Source organism: Pezoporus occidentalis, unplaced genomic scaffold (genome assembly GCF_034315485.1).
Source record: "Pezoporus occidentalis ecotype Australia unplaced genomic scaffold, CSIRO_AGI_Poc_V1 ctg1098, whole genome shotgun sequence".
Lineage (NCBI taxonomy): Eukaryota > Metazoa > Chordata > Aves > Psittaciformes > Psittacidae > Pezoporus > Pezoporus occidentalis.
The window spans coordinates 1-15,263 of record NW_026912884.1 but is presented as its reverse complement, the minus strand read 5'-3'; the positions used below and the strand labels follow the sequence as shown (position 1 = coordinate 15,263).

General features: G+C 61.1%; 1 protein-coding gene across 1 annotated transcript; it reads right to left on the bottom strand.

Moving 5' to 3' along the window:
* Positions 1-594: 594 nt before the first annotated feature.
* Positions 595-12,241, bottom strand: STIP1 (stress induced phosphoprotein 1). The gene is made up of 12 exons (XM_062625331.1): positions 12,043-12,241; positions 10,352-10,493; positions 7,114-7,279; positions 6,141-6,267; positions 4,592-4,694; positions 4,381-4,501; positions 4,204-4,300; positions 3,976-4,100; positions 3,848-3,884; positions 2,121-2,224; positions 1,860-2,032; positions 595-807 (listed from the first exon to the last, which is right to left on the bottom strand). Exons 1-12 carry the CDS (start codon positions 12,239-12,241, stop codon positions 735-737), a joined length of 1,467 nt encoding a protein of 488 aa, XP_062481315.1. The 3' UTR covers positions 595-734.
* Between the last annotated feature and the right edge of the window lie 3,022 nt (positions 12,242-15,263).

The window sequence follows — 15,263 nt, the reverse complement described above, 5'->3', positions numbered from 1 at the left end:
CAGCCCTAGGGCCCCACATCCGCCCCACAGGGGACTCCAGCCCCAGGGCCCCACATCCACCCCACAGAGGACTCCACCCCATGGCCCCACATCCACCCCACAGGGGACTCCAGCCCCAGGGCCCCACATCCACCCCATAGGAGACTCCAGCCCCATGGCCCCACATCCACCCCACAGGGGACTCCACCCCATGGCCCCACATCCACCCCACAGGGGACTCCACCCCATGGCCCCACATCCACCCCATAGGGGACTCCAGCCCCAGGGCCCCACATCCACCCCATAGGGGACTCCACCCCATGGCCCCACATCCACCCCATAGGAGACTCCAGCCCCATGGCCTCACATCCACCCCACAGGGGACTCCACCCCATGGCCCCACATCCACCCCATAGGGGACTCCAGCACCATAGCCCCACATCCACCCCATACGGGACTCCACCCCATGGCCCCACATCCACCCCACAGGGGACTCCAGCCCCACGGCCCTACATCCACCCCATAGGAGACTCCAGCCCTAGGGACCCACATCCACCCCATAGGGCCCCCCAGCACCATGAGCCCCCCCCACTCCCCCCATAGGGACCGGACCTGGTCGCTGCTCCGCTCTTTATTGGGGGTCGCGGCGCCCCACAACCAACACAAGCGGGGGGGTGGGGGGTGGGGGTGTGATGTGAGGGGCAGCTCCCCCAGCCCCCCATGGTGTGGGGGGTGTGGGGCAGGTAAGGGGGGGGTCACCGGATGGCGATGAGCCCCACATCCATCAGCTTCTGGATCTTCTGCGCGATCACCGGGTTCTTGAGGTGCCTGCGAGGGACGGGGGGGGGTCAGGGGGGGACAATGGGGACCCCCATGGGGCCTTGAGAGCATCACGGGGTGACCGGGAGCACCCGGAACCGCCCTGGGACCCCCTTAGAACACCCCAGAACCCCTATGGGAGCCCAGCAACACCCCATGGACACGCTGGGACCCCTTTAAACCCCATGGACACCCTGGGACCCCTTTAAACCCCCATGGACACCCTGGGACCCCTTTAAACCCCCATGGACACCCTGGGACCCCTTTAAACCCCCATGGACACCCTGGGACCCCTTTAAACCCCCATGGACACCCTGGGACCCCTTTAAACCCCCCACGGACACCCTGGGATCCCTTTAAACCCCCATGGACACCCTGGGACCCCTTTAAACCCCCATGGACACCCTGGGACCCCTTTAAAACCCCATGGACACCCTGGGATCCCTTTAAACCCCCATGGACACCCTGGGACCCCTTTAAACCCCCATGGACGCCGTAGGGGCAATCAGGGACACCCTGGGACCCCTCTACAACACCCCTGGACCCCTTTGGGACCCCCACTGACAGCCCAGGGCCCCCCTGGGATCGCTTTAGGACCCCAGTAAGACCCCAGGGACCACCTGGACCCCTTTGAGACCCCCATTGACAGCCCAGGGCCCCCCTGGGATCCCTTTAGGACCCCACTGACCCCCCCCAGTCCCCCTGGGATCCCTTTAGGACCCCACTGACCCCCCCTTGGCTCCCCCTGGGATCCCTTTGGGACCCCAATAACACCCTAGGCCCCCCTGGGATCCCTTTAGGACCCCAATAACACCCTAGGCCCCCCTGGGATCCCTTTAGGACCCCAATAACACCCTAGGGCCCCCCTGGGATCCCTTTAGGACCCCACTGACCCCCCCCAGTCCCCCCCGGGATCCCTTTAGGACCCCAATAACACCCTAGGGCCCCCCAGGATCCCTTTAGGACCCCAATAACACCCTAGGGCCCCCCCAGGATCCCTTTAGGACCCCACTCGGGATCCCATCCGGACCCCACTGACCCCCCCCCCCCCCGCCACGCACTCGCTGAGGGCCTGGGGGTCCTTCTGCATCTGCTCGAGGATGAGGCGCATGGCGGGGTCGCTCATGATGTGCTGCACCTCGGGGTCGGCCATGGCGCGGCGCTTCACCTCCTCGGGGCTGTCCTGCCGGTTGTACTGCGCCAGCAGGCACCGCTGGTAGCCCTCGGCGGCCTCCTGGGGGCCAGCGAGCTGTGAGCCCCCCCCAGCAGCAACAACAACACCCCTATGATGGGGGGGGACGGGGGGGGACACCCCCCAGCACCTTGCAGCCGGCGTCCAGGTCGAGGGCACGCTGGTAGACGTCCATGGCCTTGCTGTAATCCTTCATGGCCTCCAGCGCCGCCGCCTTCCGGGTGTAGCCTTTGACTGGGGGAGAAGGGGGCAAGGAGGGGTTGGAGGAGGAAGGGAACAGGCAGGGAAAGGGGGGACAGGGAGAGGAGGAAGGGAACAAGGAAAGGAATAGGCAGAGGAAGAGGAATAGGGAGTACAGGAAGAGGAACAGGCAGAGGAGGAAGGGAACACGCAGAGGAAGAGGGAACAGGCAGAGGAAGAGGATAAGGGAGTACAGGAAGAGGAACAGGCAGAGGAGGAAGGGAACAGGCAGGGAAAGGGGGGACAGGGAGAGGAGGAAGGGAACAAGGAAAGGAACAGGTGGAGGAAGAGGATAAGGGAGTACAGGAAGAGGAACAGGCAGAGGAGGAAGGGAACACGCAGAGGAAGAGGGAACAGGCGGAGGAAGAGGATAAGGGAGTACAGGAAGAGGAACAGGCAGAGGAGGAAGGGAACAGGCAGGGGAAGAGGGAACAGGCAGAGGAAGAGGATAAGGGAGTACAGGAAGAGGAGAGGAACAGGCAGAGGAGGAAGGGAACAGGCAGGGGAAGAGAGGGAACAGGCAGAGGAAGAGTATAAGGGAGTACAGGAAGAGGAGAGGAACAGGCAGAGGAGGAAGGGAACAGGCAATGGAAGAGAGGGAACAGGCAGGGGAAGAGGGAACAGGGAGAGGAAGAGGAGGGAATACAGGAACAGGCAGAGGGAAAGGGAGGTACAGGTAGAGAAGAGGGGAATTGGAAAAGGGGAACAAGCAGAGGAGAAGGGAAACAGGCAGAGGAACACATGGAAGGAGAGAGGGAACAGGCAGAAGAAGAGGATAAGGGAGTACAGGAAGAGGAACAGGCAGAGGAGGAAGGGAACAGGCAGGGAAAGGGGGGACAGGGAGAGGAGGAAGGGAACAAGGAAAGGAACAGGCAGAGGAAGAGGAATAGGGAGTACAGGAAAAGGAACAGGCAGAGGAGGAAGGGAACAGGCAGGGGAAGAGAGGGAACAGGAAGAGGAAGAGGGAACAGGGAGAGGAAGAGAAGGGAATACAGGAACAGGCAGAGGAGGAAGGGAACAGACAGGGAAAGAGGGGACAGGGAGAGGAGGAAGGGAACAAGGAAAGGAATAGGCAGAGGAAGAGGGTAAGGGAATACACAGAGAAGAGAGGAACAGGCAGAAGAGAAAGGGGAGTACAGGTAGAGAAGAACAGGCAGAGCAAAAAGATAAGCAAATACAAGAAGAGGAGAGGAACAGGCAGAGGGAAAGGGGAGTACAGGCAGAGGAGAAGGGGAACAGGCGGAGGAGAAGGGGAACAGGCAGAGGAGAACAGGCGGAGGAGAAGGGGAACAGGCAGAGGAACACGTGCAAGAAAAGAGGGAACAGGCAGAGGAAGAGCATAAGGGAATACAAGAAGAGGAACAGGCGGAGGAGGAAGGGAGATTACAAGTGGAGAGGAGGAAATAAGCAGAGGGTCAGGCAGAGAAGATGGGAACAGGCAGAAGAACAGGCGGAAGAAGAAAGGGTACAGGCAGGGGAGAACAGGCAGAAGAGGAAGGGGGGGCCAGAGGAACAGGCAGATGAAGAGGTAAAACAAGCACAACAAAAGCAGGGCGCAGGCAGAGAAGGGGAAACAAGCAGAGGGGGGGACCCCAAACCAAGCCCCCCAGCACTCACTGAAGGAGGGCTCCAGGCGGATGCACTCCTCACAGTCCTGGGGAGGGGAGCAAGGGGGGGGTCAGAGGCACCCAAAAACTGCCCCCCCCCCCCCCCCAATCTCTGCACCCCCCAGGACCCCCCCAGACCTTGAGGGCGAGGGGGAACTCCAGCAGCTTGGTGTAGCAGGCAGCACGGTTGCTGTAGAGCCGGGCCTCGTGCGGGTTGCGCCGGATGGCCTCGGTGTAGTGCTTCATGGCCTGCGGGTAATCCCCTGCCAAAGGGGGGGGTCCCCCACACCAGGGGGAGTCATTGAGGGCTTGGGGGCCACCCCAAGACCTCCCCTTCCCCCCCCCCCCAGGACCCCCTCATTGTACCTCTTTGGAAGCATTCATTGCCTTTGTTCTTCTCCTGCAGCGCCAGCTCGGGGTCGATGTAAGCCAAGCGCTCCTGCTCCTTTAGGATCTTCTCTGCCTGCAGCAGCCCCATTTGGGGGTCAATGGAGGGGTGCACCCCGTTTTTAACCCCCCCTTCCCCCTCCTCCCCACCATCACCTGCTGGCACTTCTTGAGCACATCCGGGGTGCGATGCTCGGCCAAGGACTTGTTATAGAAGTGGATGGCGTCCTTGTAGCGCTCCTCGCGCAGGTACGAGTTCCCGATGCGCGCGTAGGCCCTGGGGGTGAGGGGGGGGTTTGGGGGTGGTGCCAAGAGAAGGGGGGGGATTTGGGGTGGGGGGGAACCCCCTCTTTTCAACCGGACCCACTTTGCAATCTGCCTGTAGTCCTCCCGGTTCTGCCGCCCCACCTCGATGGCCTTGGTGCAGAGCTCCCGGCACCGCGCGTAGTCCCCGCTCTCGAAGTAGACGGCTGGGAGGGAGGAAAAGAGGGGGTTCGGGGGGGGATTTGGGGTTCAAAGGGGGATTTTGGGGGTTCAGGGGGGGGTGGGGGGGTTTAAGGGGGGTTTGGGGAGTTTGGGGGGGTTTGGGGGGTACAAGTGGGGGGCTGGGGGTTCAAAGGGGGATTTTGGGGGGTTCAAGGGGGGATTTTGGGGGGGTTTGGGGGGTACAAGGGGGGGCCTGGGGGTTCAAGGGGGGATTTTGGGGGGTTCAAGGGGGGGGTTGGGGGGGGTTAAGGGGCGGTGGGAGTTTGGGGGGGTTTGGGGGGTACAAGGGGGGGCTGGGGGATCAAGGGGGGATTTTGGGGGGTTCAAGGGGGGGTTTTCGGGGGGTTTAAGGGGGGGTGGGAGTTTGGGGGGGTTTGGGGGGTACAAGGGGGGGGCTGGGGGTTCAAGGGGGGAGTTGGGGTTCAGGGGCGTTGGGGTTCAAGGGGGGCGTTTGGGGACTCAAGGGGGGCTTTGGGGGGGTTTAAGGGGGGTTTGGGGGGTAGAAAGGGGGGTTTAAGGGGGGGTGGGAGTTCAGGGGGGTTTGGGGGGTACAGGGGGGGTGGGGGTTCAAGGGGGGCATTTGGGGGTTCAAGGGGGGATTTTGGGGGGTTTAAGGGGGCTTTTGGGGGGCTCAGGGGGGTTTAGGAGTTTGGGGGGGTTGGGGGGTACAAGGGGGGTTGGAGGTTCAAGGAGGAAGTTGGGGTTCGGCGGGGGGTTGGGGTTCAAGGGGGGTTTGGGGGGTTTAAGGGGGGGTGGGGAGTTTGGGGGGTACAAAGGGGGTTTTGGGGGTTTAAGGGGGGGTTTGGGAGTTCGGGGGGTTTGGGGGTACGGGGGGTTGGGGGTTCAAGGGGGGTATTGGGGTTCAGGGGGGTTGGGGTTCAAGGGCGGAGTTTGGGGGTTCAAGGGGTGGCTTGGGGGTTCAAGGGAGGTTTTGGGGATTCAAGGGGGGTTGGGTGTTCAAGGGGGATTTTGGGGGTTCGGGGTGGGTGGGGATTCAAGGGGGGCATTTGGGGGTTCAAGGGGGATCTTGGGGGGTTTAAGGGGGGGTTTGGGGGTTCGGGGGGGTTCAAGGGGTGGGTTGGGGGTTCAAGGGAGGTTTGGGGGAGTCAAGGGGGAGGCTGGGGATTCAAGGGGGGTGTTTGGGGGGTTCACGGGGTGGGTTGGGGTTCAAGAGGGGGTTTTGGGGGTTCAGGGTGCGGTTTAGGAGGTTCAGGGAAGGGTTTAGGGTGTTCAAGGGGGGGGTTGGGCAATCAAGGGGGTGTTTGTGGGTTCCAGGGGGTGTTTGTGGGTTCCATGGGGTGTCTGTGGGTTCCAGGGGGTGTTTGTGGGTTCCAGGGGAGGTGTTTGTGGGTTCAGGGGGGGTGTTTGTGGGTTCAGGGGGGGGTGTTTGTGGTGTTCCAGGGGGTGTTTGTGCGTTGGGGGGCGCTCACCCGCCTGGTTGGTGACGTAGCTCATGTTGGTGGGGTCCAGCTCCTCGGCGCGGGTGTAGTGAGCCAGCGCCGCGGGGAACTCCTTGCGCTTGTAGGCAGCGTTGCCCAGCTCCTTCTCCTGCTGGGCCTGGGGGGGGGCACCCCAAAATCACCCCCGGCACCACCCCTGCACCCCAAACCTGACCAAAACCTCCCAAAATACCCCAAAACCTGACCAAAACCTGGCCAAAACACCCCAAAGCCTGCCCAAAACCTCCCAAAATACCCCAAAACCTGCCCGAGAACCTCCCCCCACCCCAAAACCACCCAAAACCTGCCCCTGCACCCCAAAACCTGACCAAAACCTCCCAAAACACCCCAAAACCTGCCCCTGCACCCCAAAACCTGCCCAAAACCTCCCAAAATACCCCAAAACCTGCCCTAGAACCTCCCCCCTACCCCAAAAACACCCAAAACCTGCCCCTGCACCCCAAAACCTGACCAAAACCTCCCAAAACAACCCAAAACCTGACCAAAACCTCCTGAAACACCCCAAAACCTCCCAAAGCACCCCAAAACCTGACCAAACACCCCAAAACCTCCCAAAACACCCCAAAACCTGACCAAACACCCCAAAACCTGAACAAATACCCCAAAACCTGAACAAAATCTCCCAAAACCTGCCGAAACACCCCAAAACCTGCCCTAGAACCTCCCCCCGCACCCCAAAACCACCCAAAACCTCCCCAAACCCCCCAAAACCTCCCAAAGCACCCCAAAACCACCCAAAACCTCCCCAAACCCCCCAAAACCTCCCAAAGCACCCCAAAACCACTCAAAACCTCCCAAAACACCCCAAAACCTGCCCAAACCTCCCCACCCCCCCCAACCCTGCCCCCGAAGCCCCTCCAGCTCCTCCCCCTCATTTCCAGGCTCCCCCTGCTGGGGTTGGGGTTGGGGGGGGGCACCCCAAAAGCCGCCCCTCCCCCCTCACCTCCTTCTTGTTCTCGGGGAGCTCCTCGGGCGGGGGGGGCTGGGCCGGGGGTTTGGGGGGGGGCGGGGGGGGGGGGGAGGGCGCCTCCTCCTCCTCCTCGGCTCCGCTCAGCTCCACCCCCAGCAGCACGCTCAGGGTGGTCATGACCCGAGGGTCCTGCAGCTTCCTGCGGGGGCGCCCCGAAAGTGAGCCCGGGAACCCCAAAAGTGAGACCAAACCCGACCCCATGCACCCCAAAACTGAGCCCATGAACCCCAAAACTGAGCCCAAACCGGCCCCATGCACCCCAAAACTGAGCCCATGCACCCCAAAACTGAGCCCAAACTGGCCCCAGGCACCCCATGCACCCCAAAACTGAGCCCGTGAACCCCAAAACTGAGCCCAAACCGGCCCCATGCACCCCAAAACTGACCCCATGCACCCCAAAACTGAGCCCAAACTGGCCCCAGGCACCCCAAAACTGACCCCATGCACCCCAAAACTGAGCCCGGGAACCCCGAAAGTGACCCCAAACCGGGCCCGGGAACCCCGAAAGTGACCCCATGCACCCCAAAACTGAGCCCATGAACCCCAAAACTGAGCCCAAACCGGCCCCAGGCACCCCAAAACTGAGCCCAGGAACCCCGAAACTGAGCCCATGAACCCCAAAACTGAGCCCATGAACCCCAAAACTGAGCCCGGGCACCCCAGAACTGAGCCCGTGAACCCCAAAACTGATCCCAAAAGTGACCCCGGTCACCCCAAAACTGAGCCCAAACCGGCCCCAGGCCCCCCAAAAGTGACCCCATGCACCCCAAAACTGAGCCCATGAACCCCAAAACTGACACCGAGCACCCCAAAACTGAGCCCAAACCGGCCCCAGGCACCCCAAAACTGAACCTATGAACCCCAAAACTGAGCCCAAACCAGCCCTGTGCACCCCAAAACTGACCCCGTGAACCCCAAAACTGATCCCAAAATTGACCCCGGTCACCCCAAAACTGAGCCCAAACTGGCCTCGGGCACCCCAAAAGTGACCCCATGCACCCCAAAACTGAGCCTATGAACCCCAAAACTGACCCCAAAAGTGACCCCGGGCACCCCAGAACTGACTCCATGCACCCCAAAACTGAGCCCAAACTGGCCCCAGACACCCCAAAACTGACCCCATGAACCCCAGAAGTGAGCCCATGAACCCCAAAACTGAGCCCAAAAGTGACCCCGGGCACCCCAGAACTGAGCCCAAACCGGCCCCGGGCACCCCAAAAGTGACCCCACCCCAAAACTGAGCCCATGAACCCCGAAACTGACCCCAAACCAGCCCTGTGCACCCCAAAACTGACCCCGTGCACCCCAAAACTGAGCCCGTGAACCCCAAAACTGATCCCAAAAGTGACCCCGGTCACCCCAAAACTGAGCCCAAACCGGCCCCAGGCACCCCAAAAGTGACCCCATGCACCCCAAAACTGAGCCCATGAACCCCAAAACTGACCCCAAACCGGCCCCGGGCACCCCAGAACTGACCCCATGCACCCCAAAACTGAGCCCAAACCGGCCCCAGACACCCCAAAAGTGACCCCATGAACCCCAAAAGTGACCCCATGAACCCCAAAACTGACCCCGGGCACCCCAGAACTGAGCCCGTGAACCCCAAAACTGACACCGGGCACCCCAAAACTGAGCCCAAACCAGCCCCGGGCACCCCAAAACTGACCCCATGCACCCCAAACCCAACCCCAAACCACTCCATGCACCCCAAAACTGACCCCATGCACCCCAAACCCGACCCCGTGCACCCCAAACCCAACCCCAAACCATTCCATGCACCCCAAAACTGATCCCATGCACCCCAAACCTGACCGCAAACCATTCCATGCCCCCCAAACCCGACCCTGTGCACCCCCACCCCAACCCCAAACCAACCACACGCACCCCAAAACTGATCCCATGCACCCCAAACCCGACCCCATGCACCCCAAACCATTCCATACACCCCAAAACTGATCCCATACACACCAACCTGACTCCAAACCGACCCCATGCACCCCAAAACTGATCCTGTGCACCCCAAAACTGATCCCATACACCCCAAACTCCCCCCAAACCAACCCTACGCACCCCAAAGCGGCTCCACGCAGCCCAAAACTGACCCTGTGCACCTCAACCTAACCCCAAACTAGCTCCATGCACCCCAAAACTGACCCCGTGAACCCCAAAACTGATCCTGTGCAACAGAAACTGCCCCCAAACCAACCCCATGCACCCCAAACCCGAATCCATACACCCCAAACCCGACCCCAAACCATTCCATGCACCCCAAAACTGATCCCATGCACCCCAAACCCGAGGCTGTGCACCCCAAACCCGACCCCAAACCAGCCCCCTGCACCCTAAACATGACCCCGTGCACCCCAAACCCGACCCCAAACCATTCCATGCACCCCAAACCTGATCCCAGGTATCCCAAAACTGATCCCATGCACCCAAAACTGCCCCTAAACCAACTCCGTGCACCCCAAACCTGACCCCAAGCCATTCCATGCACCCCAAACCCTACCCCATGCACCCCAAACCCGACCCCATGCACCCCAAGCCCGACCCCAAACCATTTCATGCACCCCACAATTGATCGCGTGCACCCCAAACCGGACCCCAAACCCGACCCCATGCACCCCAAACCCGACCCCAAACCATTCCATGCACCCCAAACCTGACTCCATGCACCCCAAAACTGATCCCATGCACCCAAAACTGCCCCCAAACCAACCCCGTGCACCCCAAACCCGACCCCAAGCCATTCAATGCACCCCAAACCCTACCCCATGCACCCCAAACCCGACCCCATGCACCCCAAGCCCGACCCCAAACCATTTCATGCACCCCACAATTGATCGCGTGCACCCCAAACCGGACCCCAAACCCGACCTCATGCACCCCAAGCCCGACCCCAAACCATTCCATGCACCCCAAACCCGACCCCATGCACCCCAAAACCGAACCCCAAACCATTTCACGCACCCCAAAACTGATCGCGTGCACCCCAAACCGGACCCCAAACCCGAGCCCATACACCCCAACCCCGACCCCAAACCATTCCATACACCCCAAACCTGACCCCATGCACCCCAAAACTGATCCCATGCACCCAAAACTGCCCCCAAACCAACCCCGTGCACCCCAAACCATTCCATGCACCCCAAAACTGATCCCATGCCCCCCAAACCCGACCCCGTGCCCCCCAAACCCCCCCGCTCCGTACGAGCCGAGCATGGCGGGGTCGCTGCGCAGCTGCTCCAGCAGCTGGCGGTATTCGGGGTCCCGCAGCAGCGCGCGCGTCCGCGGGTCCCCCTCGAGCCGGCCCAGCAGGTCCGGGGCGCTGAAGGGGTTCAGCAGCTTCCGCTCTGAGGGGGGAGAGGGGGCACCCAACAGCGACCGTGACCACAAGGAACCCAAAACCCATCGAACCCCCAAACCCCTCATTGACCCCCAAAACCCATCACTGACCCCCCATTGACCCCCAAAACCCATCATTGACCCCCCCAAACCCATCATTGACCCCCAAAACCCATCACTGACCCCCCATTGACCCCCCAAACCCCTCATTGACCCCCCCAAACCCATCATTGACCCCCAAAACCCATCACTGACCCCCCATTGACCCCCCAAACCCCTCATTGACCCCCCAAACCCATCATTGACCCCCCCATTGACCCCCCAAACCCCTCATTGACCCCCCCAAACCCCTCATTGACCCCCAAAACCCATCACTGACCCCCATTGACCCCCAAAACCCATCACTGACCCCCCAAACCCATCACTGACCCCCCCAAACCCATCATTGACCCCCCAAACCCATCATTGACCCCCCCAAACCCATCATTGACCCCCAAAACCCATCACTGACCCCCCATTGACCCCCCAAACCCCTCATTGACCCCCCCAAACCCATCATTGACCCCCAAAACCCATCACTGACCCCCCATTGACCCCCCAAACCCCTCATTGACCCCCAAAAACCCATCATTGACCCCCCCATTGACCCCCCAAACCCCTCATTGACCCCCAAAACCCATCATTGACCCCCCATTGACCCCCCAAACCCCTCATTGACCCCCCCAAACCCATCATTGACCCCCAAAACCCATCATTGACCCACTGACACCCCCAAACCCATCATTGACCCCCCAAACCCCATCACTGACCCCAAACCCCATCACTGACCCCCCCATTGACCCCCCCAAACCCCCTCCTTGAACCGCCAAACCCCATCATTGACCCCCTCAAACCCATCATTGACCCCCGCAAACCCATCATTGACCCATTGACACCCCCAAACCCATCATCGACCCCCCCAAACCCCTCATTGACCCCCCAAACCCCTCATTGACCCCCCAAACCCCATCATTGACCCCCCCATTGACCCCCCAAACCCCTCATTGACCCCCAAAACCCATCATTGATCCCCCCATTGACCCCCCAAACCCCTCATTGACCCCCAAAACCCATCATTGACCCACTGACATCCCCAAACCCATCACTGACCCCCCCAAACCCATCATTGACCCCCCAAACCCATCACTGACCCCCCCAAACACATCATTGACCCCCCAAACCCCATCATTGACCCCCCATTGACCCCCCCAAACCCCATCATTGACCCCCCAAACACATCATTGACCCCAAACCCCATCATTGATCCCCCCATTGACCCCCCAAACCCCTCATTGACCCCCCCAAACCCATCACTGACCCCCCAAAACACATCACTGACCCCCCAAACCCCATCATTGACCCCCAAACCCCGTCATTGACCCCCCAAACCCATCATTGACCCCCCCAAACCCCCTCATTGACCCCCCCAAACCCCTCATTGACCCCCCCAAACCCCTCATTGACCCCCAAACCCCATCATTGACCCCCCCATTGACCCCCCCGTTGCCCCCCCCTCACCCGCCAGCCGCGCCTCCACCCCCCGCAGCCCGTCCCGGAGCTGGGCGTTGCCGGGCTCGTGCCGCAGCCCCTCCTCGTAGGCGGCCTTGGCCTCCTCCAGCCGCTGCAGGAACTCCAGCGCCGCGGCCTTGCGCGAGTAACCCTGCGGGCAGGGCACGTGGGGCACGGTCACGTGGGGCTGGGAGCACCCAGGGGTCATGGGGGTCACGTGGGGCTGCGAGCACCCAGGGGTCATGTGGGTCACGTGGGGCTGGGAGCACCCAGGGGTCATGTGGGTCACGTGGGGCTGGGAGCACCCAGGGGTGACGTGGGTCACGTGGGGCTGCGAGCACCCAGGGGTCATGTGGGTCACGTGGGGCTGCGAGCACCCAGGGGTCATGTGGGGCTGCGAGCACCCAGGGGTGATATGGGTCACGTGGGGCTGGGAGCACCCAGGGGGGGATGCAGGTCACGTGGGGCAGGGTCACGTGGGGCTGGGAGCACCCAGGGGTGATGTGGGTCACGTGGGGCTGGGAGCACCCATGGGTGATGCGGGTCATGTGGGGCACAAACACAGAGGGGTCAGGGAGCACCCATGGATGCTGCGGGTCACGTGGGGCAGAGAGCACCCATGGGTGATGCAGGTCACGTGGGGCAGGGAGCACCCATGGGTGATGCGGGTCATGTGGGGCTGGGAGCACCCATGGGTGATGTGGGTCATGTGGGGCACAAACACAGAGGGGTCAGGGAGCACCCATGGGTGCTGCAGTCACATAGAGCAGGGACACACAGGGGGGGTCAGGAAGCACCCATGGGTGATGCGGGTCATGTGGGGCAAAAACACACAGGGGTCAGGGAGCACCCATGGGTGCTGCTGTCACATAGAGCAGGGACACACAGGGGTCAGGGAGCACCCATGGGTGCTGCGGTCATGTAGGGCAGGGACACACAGGGGTCAGGGAGCACCCATGGGTGCTACTGTCATGTAGAGCAGGGACACACAGGGGTCAGGGAGCACCCATGGGTGCTTGGAGCATAGGCACAGACACACACATAGGAGTTCATGCAGCACCCATGGGTACTGCAGGCCCAGTCGATGCTGGACACACACACACACATTGGAGGTGATGGAGCACCCATGGGTGCTGCAGCACCCACCTTAGGGCATGGATGCACGCATCTATAGAAGGTAATGGAGCACCCATGGGTGCTATGGGTCTCACCTTGGGACATATATACGAAGGTGACAGAGCACCCATGGGTGCTGCAGAGCTCACCTTCAGGCATGGCCACACACACAGGTAGAGGTGATGGAGCACCCATGGGTGCCGTGGGGCTCACCTTGGGGCACACACACACACAGGAGCTGATGGAGCACCCATGGGTGCTATGGGTCTCACACACACACACACACAATGATGGAGCACCCATGGGTGCCATGGGGCTCACCTTGGGGCACACACACACACAGGAGCTGATGGAGCACCCATGGGTGCTACGGGTCTCACACACACACACACACACACACACACAATGATGGAGCACCCATGGGTGCTACGGGTCTCACACACACACACACACACACACACAATGATGGAGCACCCATGGGTGCCGTGGGGCTCACCTTGGGGCACACACACTCATAGGAGGTGACTGAGCACCCATGGGTGCTATGGGGCTCACACAGACACAGGAGGTGACAAGAGCACCCATGGGCGCTGCAGCACTCACCCTGAGGCACATACAAAGGCATAGGAGGTGACTAAGCACCCATGGGTGCTATGGGGCTGACCTTGGGGCACACACTTGCACACAGAGAAGGTGATGGAGCACCCATGGGTGCTATGGGTCTCACACTGAGGCAGAACACACACACAGAGGAGGTGATGGAGCACCCATGGGTGCTATGGGGCTGACCTTGGGGCACACACTCGCACACACAGGAGGTGATGGAGCACCCATGGGTGCTATGGGTCTCACACTGAGGCACAACACACACACACAGAGGAGGTGATTGAGCACCCATGGGTGCTCTGGGGCTCACCTTGGGGCACACAAACACACACACAAAGGTGATGGAGCACCCATGGGTGCTATGGGTCCCACACTAAGGCACAACACACACGCACAGAGGAGGTGATTGAGCACCCATGGGTGCTCTGGGGCTCACCTTGGGGCACACACACACACAAAGGTGATGGAGCACCCATGGGTGCTATGGGTCTCATACACACAGAAGATGACAGAGCACCCATGGGTGCTACAGGTCTCACCTTGGGGCACACACAGAGGAGGTGATGGAGCACCCATGGGTGCTATGGGTCTCACATTGAGGCACACACACACAGAGGAGGTGATGGAGCACCCAGGGGTGCTACGGATCTCACACTGAGGCACACAGAGAAGGTGACGGAGCACCCATGGGTGCTATGGGGCTCACACACACACAAAGGAAATGACAGAGCACCCATGGGTGCTATGGGTTTCACCTTAGGGTACACACACACACACACAGAGGAGGTGATGCAGCACCCATGGGTGCTCTGGGGCTCATACCCACAGGAGCTGATGCAGCACCCATGGGTGCTATGGGTTCACACACAGACAGGAGCTGATGCAGCAACCATAGTTGCTCTGGAGCTTACACACGCAGGAGCTGATGCAGCACCCATGGGTGCTATGGGTTCACACACACACAGGAGCTGATGCAGCACCCATGGGTGCTATGGGGCTCACACACAGACAGGAGGTGATGCAGCACCCATGGATGCTCTGGGCTCACACACACAGAGGAGCTGATGGAGCACCCATGGGTGCTCTGGGACTCACACACACAGGAGCTGATGCAGCACCCATGGGTGCTATGGGGCTCACACACACAGGAGCTGATGCAGCACCCATGGGTGCTCTGGGCTCACACACCCCCAGGAACCAATGCAGCATCCATGGGTGCTCTGGGCTCACACCCCCAGGAACCAATGAGGCACCCATGGGTGCTCTGGGGCTCACACACACACAGGCTGATGCAGCACCCACGGGTGCTATGGGTTCACACACAGACAGGAGCTGATGCAGCACCCATGGGTGCTTTGGGCTCACACACAGACAGGAGCTGATGCAGCACCCATGGGTACTCTGGGGCTCACACACACACTGGAGGTGATGGAGCACCCATGGGTGCTCTGGGCTCACACACACAGGAGCTGATGCAGCACCCATGGGTGCCCTGGGCTCACACACAC

Excerpts from the sequence above, each read along its gene's own strand:
- STIP1 (XM_062625331.1), bottom strand. The coding sequence starts at position 12,241 with ATGACCCCTGGGTGCTCCCAGCCCCACGTGACCGTGCCCCACGTGCCC. Across the intron at positions 7,280-10,351 it reads GACCCCGCCATGCTCGGCTC|GAAGCTGCAGGACCCTCGGG; the intron begins GTACGGAGCGGG and ends GCGCCCCCGCAG. Across the intron at positions 4,695-6,140 it reads CTACGTCACCAACCAGGCGG|CCGTCTACTTCGAGAGCGGG; the intron begins GTGAGCGCCCCC and ends CCTCCCTCCCAG.